Source organism: Oncorhynchus masou, chromosome 11, assembly GCF_036934945.1.
Source record: "Oncorhynchus masou masou isolate Uvic2021 chromosome 11, UVic_Omas_1.1, whole genome shotgun sequence".
In the NCBI taxonomy this organism is placed as follows: domain Eukaryota; kingdom Metazoa; phylum Chordata; class Actinopteri; order Salmoniformes; family Salmonidae; genus Oncorhynchus; species Oncorhynchus masou.
Window position 1 is genome coordinate 14597546 of NC_088222.1, and position 17228 is coordinate 14614773.

Here is a 17228-nt window from a genome sequence, read left to right on the forward strand (position 1 = left end):
TGATCCAATGTTGACCTAAATGACTGATGATAAATACAATCCACCTGTGTGTAATCAAGTCTCTGTATAAATGCACCTGCACTGTGATAGTCTCAGAGGTCCGTTAAAAGCGCAGAGAGCATCATGAAGAACAAGGAACACACCAGGCAGGTCCGAGATACTGTTGTGAAGAAGTTTAAAGCCGGATTTGGATACAAAAAGATTTCCCAAGCTTTAAACATCCCAAGGAGCACTGTGCAAGCGATAATATTGAAATGGGAGGAGTATCAGACCACTGCAAATCTACCAAGACCTGGCCGTCCCTCTAAACTTTCAGCTCATACAAGGAGAAGACTGATCAGAGATGCAGCCAAGAGGCCCATGATCACTCTGGATGAACTGCAGAGATCTACAGTTTAGGTGGGAGACTCTGTCCATAGGACAACAATCAGTCGTATATTGCACAAATCTGGCCTTTATGGAAGAGTGGCAAGAAGAAAGCCATTTCTTAAAGATATCCATAAAAAGTGCTGTTTAAAGTTTGCCACAAGCCACCTGGGAGACACACCAAACATGTGGAAGAAGGTGCTCTGGTCAGATGAAACCAAAATTGAACTTTTTGGCAACAATGCAAAACGTTATGTTTGGCGTAAAAGCAACACAGCTCATCACCCTGAACACCATCCCCACTGTCAAACATGGTGGTGGCAGCATCAAAGTTTGGGCCTGCTTTTCTTCAGCAGGGACAGGGAAGATGGTTAAAATTGATGGGAAGATGGATGGAGCCAAATACAGGACCATTCTGGAAGAAAACCTGATGGAGTCTGCAAAAGACCTGAGACTGGGACGGAGATTTGTCTTCCAACAAGACAATGATCCAAAACATAAAGCAAAATCTACAATGGAATGGTTCAAAAATAAACATATCCAGGTGTTAGAATGGCCAAGTCAAAGTCCAGACCTGAATCCAATCGAGAATCTGTGGAAAGAACTGAAAACTGCTGTTCACAAATGCTCTCCATCCAACCTCACTGAGCTCGAGCTGTTTTGCAAGGAGGAATGGGAAAAAATGTCAGTCTCTCGATGTGCAAAAGTGATAGAGACATACACCAAGCGACTTACAGCTGTAATCGCAGCAGAAGGTGGCGCTACAAAGTATTAACTTTAGGGGGCTGAATAATTTTGCACGCCCAATTTTTCAGTTTTTGATTTGTTAAAAAAGTTTGAAATATCCAATAAATGTCGTTCCACTTCATGATGGTGTCCCACTTGTTGTTGATTCTTCACAAAAAAATACAGTTTTATATCTTTATATTTGAAGCCTGAAATGTTGCAAAAGGTCGCAAAGTTCACAGGGGCCGAAAACTTTCGCAAGGCACTGTATATAATATATAATTTCATTGAATGAGAACTAAGTGGAAGTTGGTTTTTCACTTCTTTTGATGGAACCTTACAGTGGTTCCATTGGAATGCTGGAGAATGCCCAGTGGAATGCTGGAGAATGCCTAGTGGAATGCTGGAGAATGCCCAGTGGAATGCTGGAGAATGCCCAGTGGAATGCTGGAGAATGCCTAGTGGAATGCTGGAGAATGCCTAGTGGAATGCTGGAGAATGCCCAGTGGAATGCTGGAGAATGCCTAGTGGAATGTTGGAGAATGCCTAGTGGAATGCTGGAGAATGCCCAGTGGAATGCTGGAGAATGCCTAGTGGAATGCTGGAGAATGCCCAGTGGAATGCTGGAGAATACCAAAGTGGAATGCTGGAGAATGCCTAGTGGAATGCTGGAGAATGCCCAGTGGAATGCTGGAGAATGCCCAGTGGAATGCTGGAGAATGCCCAGTGGAATGCTGGAGAATGCCTAGTGGAATGCTGGAGAATGCCAAAGTGGAATGCTGGAGAATGCCTAGTGGAATGCTGGAGAATGCCCAGTGGAATGCTGGAGAATGCATAGTGGAATGCTGGAGAATGCCTAGTGGAATGCTGGAGAATGCCCAGTGGAATGCTGGAGAATGCCTAGTGGAATGCTGGAGAATGCCTAGTGGAATGCTGGAGAATGCCTAGTGGAATGCCGGGGAATGCCGGAGAACGCCTAGTGGAATGTCGGAGAATGCCTAGTGGAATGCCGGAGAATGCCTAGTGGAATGCCGGAGAATGCCTAGTGGAATGCCTAGTGGAATGCCGGAGAATGCCTAGTGGAATGCTGGAGAATGCCTAGTGGAATGCTGGAGAATGCCTAGTGGAATGCCTAGAAGTCTATTGGCATTTCTAATGTTCCGTGCACCCATTATAAGGCACCCATTCAGAAATATTTTATAACCAAATACAAAGACTTGATGTAGAAAGGATGCCTCATACTTACGGTAACAATAATGAGCAAATGTTTAATTTCCAGTCTAATACAGTGCCTTCGAAAAGTGTTCACGCCCCTTAATTTTTTCCACATTTTGTTGTGTTACAGGCTGAATTTAAAATGGATTCAATTTAGATTTTGTGTCACTGATCTACACACAATACCCCATTTGGAATGCTGAACAAATCATGGATTCATTCTGTGTTCAATAATAGTGGTTAACACTATATTTGAATGACTACCCTGTCATTGTAACCTATACATACAATTATATGTAAGGTCAGTCAATAGAGAAGTGAATTTCAAGCACAGATTCAACAACAACGACCAGGGAGGTTTTTCAATGGCTCGCAAAGAAGGGCCCCAATTGGTAGATGTGTTTAAAAAAAATCCCTTTGAGCATGGTGAAGTTATGAATTAGGCTTTGGAGGGTATGTCAATACACTCAGTCACTACTAAGAGATAGGCGTCTTTCCTAACCCAGTTGCCGGAGAGGAAGGAAACTGCTCAGTGATTTCACCATGAGGCCAATGGTGATTTTAAAACAGAGTTGAATGGTTGTGATATGAGAGAACTGAGGATGGAACAACATTTTAGTTACTCCACAATACTAACCTAAATGATAGAGTGAAAAGAAACCTACACAGAATAAAACATCTTCCTAAACATGCATCCTGTTTGCAACAAGGCACTTAAGTAATACTGCAGAAAATGTGGCAAAGATATTAACTTTTTTCCTGAATACAAGTGTTATGTTTGGGGCAAATCCAACACAACCCATCACTGAGTACCACTACATATTTTCAAGCATGGTGGTGGCTGCATCATGTTATGGGTATGCTTGTCAAAGGCAAGGAATGGGCAGTTTTTTAGGATCACAAGTAACAAAATACGGCTAAGCACAGGCAAAATCTTACACGAAAACCTGGTTCAGTCTTCTTTCCAACAGACACTGGGAGACAAATTCACCTTTCAGCAGGACAATAACCTAAAACACAAGGCCAAATCTACACTGGAGTTACCAAGACAACATGGAATATTCCTGAGTGGCCTAGTTATAGTTTTGACTTAAATTAGTTTGAAAATCTATGGCAAGATATGAAATGGCTTTCTAGCAATGATCATCAACCAGCTTAACAGAGCTTGAATAATTTTTCAAAGAATAATGGGCTAAATGTGGAAAAAGTCAAGGGGTGTGAATACATTCTGAAAGCACTCACACGGGACTATTTTTACTCTAGACTTCTACAAGTTCAAGACATAATTTGGTCTCTACACTGAACAAAAATAAAAACAAAAACAATGTGGTACAACACATAGCCTGATCTATGCATCTGGTCAGGGCCAGATAGCTACAGTACGCCATGAACTGTTATGAGATATGAATTGTTATGAGATATAGAATAGAGGACACACTGCGTTCCTCTGTGACTACATCACAATCAGGAAACAACCCAAATCGATGTCTCAGATCTATTCGTTCAGAGAGGTGGCTGCTTCAATGATCTGATGACAGACTCCCATCTGGATCGGAACAACAAAACATTTCAATAGATCCCCCAACCAGAGTCTGTTCTTTTTTTCAGAGTGAGTGGTACAGTAGTGTTTAAATTTCAATAGATCCCCAATGTCAGTTCATTCTCTTTTCAGAGTGAATGAGTGGTACGAACACCCTGTGATGTGCTCCCAGCTACCAGACAGCCCCCTGCCCTGCAGGGAGTGGGGACCTACTGTGACAGACTAGTCCCGTTCCACAGACATCGACTCATTCTCATACGTTTCTATTGAACTCCTAAGAGGAACCCAGCAGGGGTCCATTGCGTGCCCGGTCTGGTCTGTCTGTCAGGACTCCAGGGGTCAGGCTGTCTGTCTGGGCTACAGGGGTCTGTCTGTCTGTCAGGGCTCCATAGGTCTGTCTGTCAGGGGTACAGGGGTCAGGCTGTCTGTCAGGGCTACAGGGGTCTGTCTGTCTGTCTGTCTGTCAGGGCTACAGGGGTCTGTCTGTCAGGACTCCAGGGGTCAGGCTGTCTGTCTGGGCTGCAGGGGTCTGTCTGCCTATCAGGGCTACAGGGGTCTGTCTGTCAGGACTCCAGGGGTCAGGCTGTCTGTCTGGGCTACAGGGGTCTGTCTGTCTGTCAGGGCTCCATAGGTCTGTCTGTCAGGACTCCAGGGGTCAGGCTGTCTGTCTGGGCTGCAGGGGTCTGTCTGCCTATCAGGGCTACAGGGGTCTGTCTGTCTGGACTATAGGTGTCTGTCTGTCTGTCTGTCTGTCTGTCTGTGCGTGCTACAGGGGTCTGTCTGCCTGTCTGTCTGTCTGGGCTACAGGGGTCTGTCTGCCTGTCAGGGCTACAGGGTTCTGAAGGTCTGTCTTCTGTATGTGTCTAACAGGAAGAAGGAAAGGGTTCATGTACTGTATGTAACACACTGTGAAGCAACCGTGTCATCCAGTCTATCTAACAAGACTCTAGTCCAAAAAGGACTTCACTTTCTGGGCGATGGTATTGTGTTGGCAGAGCTTTGAGCACCCTGTCAAGCACTGTCTAACACCTTTCATATCAAGTTATGTGGTCAGCAACACATCCTTTTTTGTGAGTAATTGGTTCTCTCTCTTCTCTCTCTCTCTTTCTCTCTCGCAATGTCCCTTTCAATGTCCCATTATCCTATTGAAAATAGGAATGACATTTAGTCCATTATTCAAAATTAATTGTATATACAATCCAAACAGAAGTTCTTATTTAAAATATGTTTATGATCATTTCTATGACTTCATAATCTATGACCATAACTTTAGTAATGAGTCACTTGTTCTCAGTGAAACCTTCCAGGTTTTGCCTTTCATGCTATGCCAAGGTCAGGAGAGTAGAGAGAGAGAGAGAGAGTATACCCCACCTCTGATGCCACCATGGGAAATTCTCCCACTCAGCTCAGCCTCGGCTCAGACTGTCACATCAGCATTTCTGTAATGTTGTTATATTAGCAGTGTGTACTTCCAGTCAGAATTTTCCAAAACAGGCGGACTAGGACCAGTCATGGCACACACAGTACGATTAGGATCTTCTTTACTACTGCTGAAATGTAATTACATGAGATAGTCTCAGGTTCTGATCCGAGGCAGAGAGAGAGACGGAAAGCAGAGAGAGCTGCTGGGCTGGTTCCTGTCTGCTGGACCCTGATGCCACTAGTACCCTCGATCACACACACACAGCTCAGCAGACAGAAACTGAGTCAGCTTTTCTCACGTCTGGGGAAACAATGCCAAACAGGCCAAGCTGAGGTTCTGTCGATCAGCCACACGTTTTATCTTCTGTGGCCGAGCTGGGCTCTACCGGTTTAAATGTCTGTGATTGAGTGACACAGTCCTGTCCTGCACATAAAGATAAATAAATAAATACACCATCTATATGCTCCTGCAGCACAAAGTGAAACAGACAGTCAGTCAGTCAGTCAGTCAGTCTCTACACTTGGTGGAGGAGGATGGCTGAGGAGCAGTAATGAGAGAAATGACTGTCTGTCTGTGATTGTATCACTTTAATTGGAGCATATTGTAAATGTGATGATGATGTAAAATACTGGACTGGATTCGGTACACAGGAGAGGGAAGGTAGGCTATGGTATATATAGTATTCTCCAGGACATTTGTTGTGTGTCTCGTGTGTAGAAATGATAGACAGAAGACACATAAATTTGAGGGAAAAAAAGCACATTTTTATTATTTACTCTCCTGCCCTGTATAAATATCATCATAATATCATAGCTATTATGTACATTTAACATTCACATAAAAAATACAAAACTATATATTTATGACTGAATCTCTATTCAACATAACAAAATAGACCAAGGGGGTTATTCATGGAAATGTATCACAGCTGTAAATGCAACAGCTGTTGACTTTTAACACATTTCTGTTTAGGACAAAACAGCAAATATATTCACAGCAGCTGCATTGAATATTCCTCGATAGAGTGAGGAAAAACAACATGCTTAAGTGTGATATATTGTATGTAATGAACATTATGTGGTACACTGCATTTACATTTACAGAGGGAGTGATATCAATTACGTGATTGACCGCACTGAAATACATTGGCACATAAAAGTCTACAAGAGTATTAATTGGCACATTATGAAATATGAAAAACAACATTGTCAAGGTAAAAAATGAAAAACCTAATTATTCCTACATAGACATTGTATAAAACATAATACAGTTGAAGTCAGAAGTTTACATACACCTTAGCCAAATACATTTAATCTCAGTTTTTCACAATTCCTGACATTTAATCCTAGTAAAGATTCCCTGCCTTAGGTCAGTTAGGATCACCACTTTTTTTAAGAATGTGAAATGTCAGAATAATAGTAGAGAGAATGATTTATTTAAGCTTTTATTTCTTTCATCACATTCCCAGTGGGTCAGAAATTAACATACACTCAATTAGTATTTGGTAGCATTGCCTTTAAATTGTTTAACTTGGGTCAAACGTTTCAGGTAGCCTTCCACATGCTTCCCACAATAAGTTGGGTGAATGTTGGCCCAGTCCTCCTGACAGAGCTGGTGTAACGGAGTCAGGTTTGTAGGCCTCCTTGCTCGCGCATGCTTTTTCAGTTCTGCCCACCAATGTTCTATAGGATTGAGGTCAGGGCTTTGTGAGATCCACTCCAATACCTTGACTTTGTTGTCCTTAAGCCATTTTGCCACAACTTTAGAAGTATGCTTGGGGTCATTGTCCATTTGGAAGACCCAATTGCAACCAAGCATTAACTTCCTGACTGATGTCTTGAGATGTTGCTTCAATATATACACATCATTTTTCCTCCTTCGTGAAGCCATCTATTTTGTGAAGTGCACCAGTCCCTCCTGCAGCAAAGCACCCCCACAACATGATGCTTCCACCCCCGTGCTTCACAGTTGGGATGGTGTTCTTCGTCTTGCAAGCATTCCCTTTTTCCTCCAAACATTACAATGGTCATTATGGCCAAACAGTTCTATTTTTGTTTCATCAGACCAGAGGACATTTCTCCAAAAAGAACGATCTTTGTCCCCATGTGTAGTTGCAAACCGTAGTCTGGCTTTTTTATGGCAGTTTTTGAGCAGTGGCTTCTTCCTTGCTGAGCGGCCATTCAGGTTATGTCGATATAGGACTCGTTTTACTGTGGATATAGATCTTTTGTGCCTGTTCCTCCAGCATCTTCACAAGGTCCTTTGCTGTTGTTCTGGGATTGATTTGCACTTTTCACACCAAAGTACGTTCATCTCTAGGAGACAGAACGCGTCTCCTTCCTGAGTGGTATGATGGCTGCGTGGTCCCATGGTGTTTATACTTGCGTACTATTATTTATAGAGATTAACTTGGTACCTTCAGGGGTTTGGAAATTGCTCCCAAGGATGAACCAGACTTGTGGAGGTCTACAATTTTTTTCCCTGAGGTCTTGAACAATTTAATTTGATTTTCCCATGATGTCAAGCCAATAGGCACTGAGTTTGAAGGAAGGCCTTGAAATACATCCACAGGTACACCTCCAATTGACTCAAATGGTGTCATTTAGCCTATCAGAAGCTTCTAAAGCCATGACATAATTTTCTGGAATTTTCCAAGCTGTTTAAAGACACAGTATACTTAGTGTATGTAAACTTCTGACCCACTGGAATTGTGATACAGTGAATTATAAGTGAAATAATCCTTTTGTAAACAATTGTTGGAAAAATGACTTGTGTCATTCACAAAGTAGATGTCCTAACCGACTTGCCAAAACTCTAGTTTGTTAACAAGACATTTGTGGAGAAGGTTGAATAACAAGTTTTAATGACTCCAACCTAAGTGTATGTAAACTTCCGACTTCAACTGTACATTGTTTTAGTGGCATCCATCCTGCTCCCCTTAATAAACAAAGCTAGTCATTTTCTGAAGGGAGAGAGACCATAGTGACTCGTTAAAAGTATCGCTATGCACTGTAGTGGGACTAGGACGGGTAACTCTGGGTCAACAAAAGACTAGACAAAGCCATTTAGGTCAGCTTTTGGTCAACAAAACCTTTCTCTCACTAGGGTATATACATTGGTGAGCAACAAGTTCTCCATAAAATAAACTGGAACACACTAAACACGCTAGCCAACATTTCACAATGTAGGAAGAAGGGGTAAATCCAAATCTTGCCCACAATAAGCAGATGTGTACAGCTCAGATAGAGAATGCATTGCAGGAGTTTACAGAACAAGAACATCAATGTGGGTAGTATTGCACCTCAAATAAATAATACATTTTCTCTTTGGATAAAATGCAAGAGACATTAGGTATACAGTAAGACAGACGGACACTGTTAATGTATAAATAATAAACAAAATATAGAAATACATACAAGTAAACAACACCTACAAGATTTCAAATATACGATTGCTTAGTTCAGCCAGGGTTTCTCAAACTCGGTCCTGGGCACCCAAAGGGCAGCATGTTTTGGTTTTTGCCCTAACAATACACAGTCAATTCAAACGACCAAAGCTTGATGATTAGTTGATTATTTGAATAAGCTGTGTAGTACTAGGACCAAGTTCGGGAGACCCTGGCTTATTTCTCTTCCATGGACAATAAATAAGCATACACTTTATATACAATATGAACAGTATTCTGTGGCTGAACTGAAACACTATTCAGCTATTATAAGGTTTATCATCCAGGCTGTATTCCAGGACATATTGATGAAGAAAATCCTAGTATTCCTGCTCTTCTTTCTCCTCTTCTTCCTTCCCCTCTTCCTCAAGCTTCCCTTTCTGATGATGGATATATGGAAGAACAAATTGTCTGCTAGCAGTTGCATCATTGACCCTAACAACAGCACAGAATCTTACTGCAACATTAAGCATCATTGACCCTAACAGCACAGAATCTTACTGCAACATTAAGCATCATTGACCCTAACAGCACAGAATCTCACTGCAACATTAAGCATCATTGACCCTAACAACAGCACAGAATCTTACTGCAACATTAAGCATCATTGACCCTAACAACAGCGCAGAATCTCACAGCAAAATTAAGCATAATTTTTTATTTATTTGATTTCATCTTACTAGGAAAGCCAGTTAAGAACAAATTCTTACTTTCAATGACGGCCTAGGAACAGTGGGTTAACTGCCTTGTTCAGGGGCAGAACGACAGATTTTTACCTTGTCAGGTCGGGGATTCGAATCTTGCAACCTTTCAGTTACTAGTCCAACGCTCTAACCACTACTAACGCTCTAACTAACTACTAGTCCAATGCTCTAACCACCACCCCATTGACCCGAACAACAGCACAGAATCCAACTGCAACATGAATCAAATTTTCCTTGACTTGATTCACTGACAGCCTGCTTCTCTTTTTCCATGGACCAGAGTACGGGACATAAAAAAAGTGATTGTGCTTATGAGAGAGGCTGTAGGCTGAGAGGGGGGCTGGGCTGGGCAGTGGGGTGATGGTTTAAACCTGGTTTAAACCTGAAAACAGAGAGAACAGAACAGGGCTCATATACGCATCCTTATAACACAATACAACTTCATTTGATGCACAAGACAGGGGTCCGGGACCCATTTCTACAAAGGACCACCCTGTTGGAGTGTATTTGCCCTCAGAAAAGATTTATCTCCAAAACAAACAGCCACAGGCAGATGTAGAAAACCCCATCCAAAAAAGTATCCCATCCAAAACCCAGTCCTCATAATCCACATGCTGAAATAATTTAATTACAGCAACATTACTGTTTACAGGAGAAAAATGAGGCATTGTTGTAATTAGAGGGAGGATAAGCTGAGAGACACATGATCTATGTTATGAGTGAACCAAACATCATGGGAACAACAGAATGGCAGTAAACTATGAAGTGGTCAGTCATAAGGGTTGCCTCTACATTGAGAGAGAGAGAGAGAGAGAGAGAGAGAGAGAGAGAGAGAGAGAGAGAGAGAGAGAGGGACAGAGAGAGAGAGAGAGAGAGAGAGAGAGACAGGGAGAGAGAGAGAGAGGGACAGAGAGAGAGAGAGAGGGACAGAGAGAGAGACAGAGAGAGAGAGACAGGGAGAGAGAGCGAGAGAGGGACAGAGAGAGAGAGAGGGACAGAGAGAGAGAGGGACAGAGAGAGAGAGAGGGACAGAGAGAGAGAGAGAGAGAGAGAGAGAGGGACAGAGAGAGAGAGAGAGAGAGAGAGGGACAGAGAGAGAGAGAGGGACAGAGAGAGAGAGAGAGAGAGGGACAGAGAGAGAGAGAGAGAGAGAGAGAGAGAGAGAGGAGAGAGACAGGGAGAGAGAGAGAGGGACAGAGAGAGAGAGAGAGGGACAGGGAGAGAGAGCGAGAGAGAGAGATTTTGCTGGTGGGCAAGACTACCTCATCATACTTTTACCAGTAAGCTGTTTTTGTGTAAGTGGCTTTGACACAGAGGCCACTAAGTTAGGGATAAAAAGGCGACGTTCTGTACATTACTTTGGAAGTCTACATTACCTTGAAAATAATGGACATTTTTTGTTATCTGTTGATATTTTTATTTTATAAGTGAATTCATACTTTTTCATTTTTTCTTTGATTAGTTTGATATATATGGATGCGACCCAGTCCCTTGTTCTTTAAGTTTTTATCCCTTGCTTGCTAGCTAGCCAACTAACTACGGCTAACAGTCACAACCTCTGCAGTCAGAATAACAGAAAAGTAGCTGCATTTGCGTTTGTTTTAAGCTGTTTCCAATTGACATTAATTTGGATACATCCAAATGAATGACGGTGCCTGATTTAGCCTGGCATAGCTATAAAAGTTTGCCTTCTCGTCAGGACACTCAACATAGTTCATTACGAGGAGATTGCACTGCATATCAAACACTAGGCTAGAAGTTAGCTAAATAGTTTGTTGCTAGCAAACCTGCCAATATGACGACCTAATTAAAAAATATCAATTGCTGAAAACAGCTGGTCAAACTAGAAACATGTGGGAGGATTTTTTAATATTTGTATTTATCATTTTTATTATTACCCTTTTTTCTCCCCAATTTCGTAATTTCCAATTGGTAGTTACAGTCTTGTCCCACAGCTGCAACTCCTTTATGGACTCGAAAGAGGCGAAGGTAGAGAGCCATGCGTCCTCCGAAACATGACCCCGCACTGCTTCTTGACACACTGCTCGCTTAACCCGGAAGACAGCCACACCAATGTGTTGGAGAAAACACAGCACAGCTGGCAACCGAAGCCAGCGTGCGTGCGCCCGGCCCCCACAAGGAATTGCTATGGCGCAATGGGTCATGACTGTAACAGTAAGGACCTCAGAAATTCATGTTCATCACTCACCACACTAGGTCATTAGATGCTCCCAAAAAATAAGTCTCTGCAAAAACAAATCAAAGCTGGTAGTTTTTCCTGCGTTTACAATGTATCCAATTTCACTTCGTGTGGTTGTTGGTTTACCTTTCTGTAACTTTGTAGCAAATACAGTCTGCTTGTGTAGGTGCGTATTGCATTATGATTGCAAAGTGTCCCGATATCTTTTCCAACTGTCCCATTCTCTGGTTTTAATGCCCATTCTAGAATGCCCTTCTAGCCAATCAGAAATTAGTATTCAACAATGATCTGGTATAAGGGGACTAATATAAGGTGACTTTAATCACATTGGAAAAATTGGGTGATGGATGTGTTGTAGTTGGACCCACATCATCTCTCCTCCGGAGTTTATCCTAACTTCCACTTAAGTTAAATGTTCACTTAGTCATGCATCGATGTCAATGGGAGACTACGTGAAAATTCGGCTTCAGTGAAAGTTAGGATTTAGGATGATTATTTATGAGTTTGGGTGAAGTGACTCAGGAAAAGCCTGTTTTGAAGTTTAAGATACTTTCTCATAAGTTCTCAGTGGGTTTGCGTCACTGTGGTGCACAATGTAGGGAATAGGGTGTCATTTCACGCATCAACCGTAGACTTACAGTTGCAGGATCCTGAGTGTTTGACCTCCAGGTGACGCTGCTGAGCGCATGCGGCCTGCCTCATGGAACACTCGCTGGGGTAGGTGTTGTTGTCGCTGGAGCACACACTCTCACCCGGGCGACTCTCCGGACATGGCTCGTCACACACAGAGCAGCGTCCGCGGCCACTGGCTTCATCCCACAGACACCTTTTCGCTCCCCGACACACGATGTCGCCACATGACCGGGCGTCTAGAGAGGAGACACACACAGAAAGCATCAGACAATATTATCACACTCCCACACAGACCCAGGCCAGTACGGAGCTATTTCTGATTCACACAGACACCATGATTCTGGTGATGGAGGTAGACGTAGTGTCCTGTCTGTGTGTATGAGAACAGACAGAACAGACATGTTTTTGATGTTTATTAGGCCTACTACTCTGGTATGTTCTGACAAAGGTCTTGGCGGATCAAAACACTGAAATCTTCATTGATCTAAGTGTGATGTATCAACTTTACAAACGGCACCCCATATTGATGCTCCAGTACTTACCAATGCATTTCCCTTCGTACGCCACGCCGATGGACCTTCCCAGGATGCACGTGGCTCTCCTCAGATGACAGGCGCTGGCATAAACAATGCCGTCGTTGCCACACAGGTACTGGTCAGGTGACTTCACCTCTGGACACTGGTGATTACAGGCCACACAGTAGGCATTGTTGGTCTGGTCCACGACACACGACGCAGAGCCAGGACAGCGAACTCCGTGACACGTCTCTGTGAATGGAAAGACACACACACACATGTAGAGGCATGACTCACATGTGACACTATTCAGGTCATGTGAAACATTCAAATGACACACAATTTCAACATTTCCCTTCACAACTCTCAGGTTACACCAGGTAAATATTCCACCACCTGTGATGTTTATTTTTCCTTGCTGCTAGTCTATCTATTCGCTTTCTTACTGCCTAAGTTTGACTTAGCTTATCTGTGATATCAGATGGCAGACTCCACCTCACACTTCTGGTCTTTTTTGGACCTGCAGACAGGGCCAGCTCCAAGCATATGCGACATAACAGGTCTATTGAGAGTAAAAATAGTGAAATACACCAGAAGCAATTTCGAAATTTGGTTGTGCATCAGTAGTTTTTCTCTTGTTATGTCAGTCACTCAATTAGCTGACAATTAGCCATGTCAATTTTTTGATTGGTTGTTAGTCTAGCATGCTATCTAAACTTGTAGCAATTTTGGCTGAGTAGCGACTGTGCCCAGGGGCCCTAACTTTCAGGGGGCCCCTATTGATTTCTTTAGTCATTCTCACTCAGATATCATATTAACATGGCATAAGTCATGGCAGAATGTGTAAAGTTATAGGAATTTAGCTTTAAAGGCCCCCAATAGAGGGCAATGCCACCACTATTTCGACATAATTTCTGTCCAATAGCAGAAATTCTCGTTTAGGTTCCACCTCCGAAGAATGATGCATGCTGATAATACATATTCACGAATTGAGGGTTTCAACATGGAGTGTAGAAATAATATCAAGCAGGGCACTGACATCCATCAGTGTAGCTAGCTAGCATGCTAACCTTATATAGCTAGCTAATGTTACTAATTGCCTCATTCAGCGCGACACATCTCCTCACATAGAGTTGATCATGCTGTTGATTGTGGCCTGTGGAATGTTGTTCCACTCCTCTTCAATGGCTGTGCAATGTTGCTGGATATTGGCGTGAACTGGAGCATGTTGTCGTACACGTCGAGCCAGATTATCCCAAACATGCTCAATGGGTGACATGTCTGGTGGGTATGCAGGCAACAGAAGAAATGGGGCATTTTCAGCTTCTAGGAATTGTGTACAGATCCTTGCAACATGGGGCTGTGCATTATCATGCTGAAACATGAGGTCGTGGTGGCAGATGAATGGCACGTCAACGGGCCTCAGGATAACATACAATTGTGTTCATTGTCCGTATCTTACGCCTGCCTATACCATAACCCCTGCCATCATGGGGCACTCTGTTCACAATGTTGACATTAGCAAACCGCTCGCCCACACAGTCTGCCATCTGTCCGGTACAATTGAAACTGGGATTCATCCGTAAAGAGCACACTTCTCCAGCGTGCCAGAGGCCATCGAAGGTGAGCATTTGCCCACTGAAGTCGGTTATGACGCTGAACTGCAGTAAATCCAAGACCCTGGTGAAGATGACAAGCAAGCAGATGAGCTTCCCTGAGATGGTTTCTGACAGTTTTTTTTAGAAATTCTTTGGTTGTGCAAACCCACAGTTTCATCAGCTGTCTGGGTGGCTGGTCTCAGACGATCCCGCAGGTGAAGAAGCCAGATGTGGAGGTCCTGGGCTGCTGTGGTTCCACGTGGTCTGGGGTTGTGAGGCGGTTGGATGTACTGCCAAATTCACTAAAACAACGTTGGAGGTGGCTTATGGTAGAGAAATGAACATTCAATTCTCTGGAAACGGCTTTGGTGGACATTCTGCTGTCAGTATGCCAAATGCACGCTCTCTCAAAACATGAGACATCTATGGCATTATGTTACGTGACAAAACTGCACACAAGGTGCACCTGTGTAATGGTCATGCTGTTTAATCAGCTTCTTGATATGCCACACCTGTCAGGTGGATGGATTATCTTGGCAAAGGAGAAATGCTCACTAACAGGAATGTAAACAAATGTGCGTAATTTATTTTTGAGAAATAAGCTTTTCATGCATATGGAACATTTTGGGGATCTTTTATTTCAGCTCATGAAACATTGGACCAACACTTTACATGTTGCGTTTATATTTTTGTTCAGTATAGATAAACAAGTTTGTGGAATCTGTACCAATCAAAGCAGTGGAATGTGGTCAAAACCATTCATCTTGGGGGGAGCGGGGTTCCAAAATGCAATCATATCACACGCAATTTTACAATTTATAAAATGGTCATATATTTTTTTTTCATACAGACTAACTCAAAAATAAGTCAAACTTGACAAATTAAAGTGGAGTTGCAAAAACACAAGTGTGCACACCCTATTTTAATTTGCTCCATGGCTCAGGCAGCCAAATGTAGACTACAGCGAAAAGCTGTTTGGCTCAGCCAAACATGGTCTATTGTATTGCTCAGCTTAATTGCAACTCATGAAGAGGAAGAACTTTGCAGGTGTTTCTGATTAGCCATACTGGTGGGTGGTAACATTCAAACAAAACCCAGCCCTGAAAAGAAATGTAGACAGGAAAGTATTAGCACGTCCTATCACAGGGGAAACACACAGCATTGGTACTGAAAACATCCACAGTTACTACTTCAACCCAAAATATATCATACTTTGACTTAATTTATTACTTATTGATTGAAATCATTGTGCAACATCATCATGTTTCATCTTTCAGCTGAAAAAAAGTGAATTTCCGCACATCTGGGCCTTTAAAACTGCTAAAATGTTCTCTCCACCACATGCCAAAATGGGTTGAATTGCAGGAAATTAGCTGTAAAACGGCAAATTACTTCTCTCTGCCCCATGGCAAAATTAGTAGAGTTGCATAATTTTTTTTATGACATTAAAAAAAATCTCTCCACCCCAAGGCAAAATGTGTAGAATTGCAGGAAATTAACTTTAAAACTAAAATGTTTCTCTCCGTCGCACAGAGAGGGGCCAATAAAATCCCGCTTCGGGCCCCCAAGCGGCTAGAGCCGGCCCTGGCTGCAGAACTAGAGCTACCTAAACCCATCTGCCTCTGTGCCCATGCACCAAAACATGTTCTATGAATCAGATCGATAGGGGAGTCTTCCCTGAGCTGTGTGTACTGTCTTCCAGTGTCTGAGTCTGTTACTGTAATGCCTAGTCTACAGCCTCCAGGCCATGGTACTGTAATGTCTATTCTACTGTCTCCAGACCATGGTACTGTAATGTCTATTCTACTGTCTCCAGACCATGGTACTGTAATGTCTATTCTACTGTCTCCAGACCATGGTACTGTAATGTCTATTCTACTGTCTCCAGACCATGGTACTGTAATGTCTATTCTACTGTCTCCAGACCATGGTACTGTAATGTCTAGTCTACAGCCTCCAGACCATGGTACTGTAATGTCTATTCTACTGTCTCCAGACCATGGTACTGTAATGTCTATTCTACTGTCTCCAGACCATGGTACTGTAATGTCTATTCTACTGTCTCCAGACCATGGTACTGTAATGTCTATTCTACTGTCTCCAGACCATGGTACTGTAATGTCTAGTCTACAGCCTCCAGACCATGGTACTGTAATGTCTAGTCTACTGTCTCCAGACCATGGTACTGTATTGTTTAGTCTACAGCCTCCAGACCATGGTACTGTAATGTCTATTCTACTGTCTCCAGACCATGGTACTGTAATGTCTATTCTACTGTCTCCAGACCATGGTACTGTAATGTCTATTCTACTGTCTCCAGACCATGGTACTGTAATGTCTATTCTACTGTCTCCAGACCATGGTACTGTAATGTCTATTCTACTGTCTCCAGGCCATGGTACTGTAATGTCTATTCTACTGTCTCCAGACCATGGTACTGTAATGTCTATTCTACTGTCTCCAGACCATGGTACTGTAATGTCTATTCTACTGTCTCCAGACCATGGTACTGTAATGTCTATTCTACTGTCTCCAGACCATGGTACTGTAATGTCTAGTCTACTGTCTCCAGACTATGGTACTGTAATGTCTAGTCTACTGTCTCCAGACCATGGTACTGCAATGTCTAGTCTACTGTCTCCAGGCCATGGTACTGTAATGTCTAGTCTACTGCCTCCAGACTATGGTACTGTAATGTCTAGTCTACTGTCTCCAGACTATGGTACTGTAATGTCTAGTCTACTGTCTCCAGACCATGGTACTGTAATGTCTATTCTACTGTCTCCAGGCCATGGTACTGTAATGTCTAGTCTACCGTCTCCAGATTATGGTACTGTAATGTCTAGTCTACTGTCTCCAGACT

General features: G+C 42.8%; 1 protein-coding gene across 2 annotated transcripts in view; it reads right to left on the bottom strand.

Moving 5' to 3' along the window:
• Positions 1-6025: 6025 nt before the first annotated feature.
• The window catches only part of LOC135548161 (follistatin-A-like), a 15082-nt gene continuing 3879 nt past the window's right edge, over positions 6026-17228 (bottom strand). Inside the window, exons 4-6 of one of the 2 annotated variants that reach the window (XM_064977481.1) lie at positions 12795-13019; positions 12258-12488; positions 6026-9091 (exon numbers count right to left, since the gene is read on the bottom strand). In XM_064977481.1, the coding sequence (XP_064833553.1) occupies positions 9036-9091; positions 12258-12488; positions 12795-13019 (512 nt within the window). In that variant the 3' untranslated portion in view covers positions 6026-9035. Of the gene's footprint in view, positions 9092-9191; positions 9802-12257; positions 12489-12794; positions 13020-17228 lie in introns of those variants that run through there. The other variant, XM_064977480.1, reaches the window with a different exon arrangement.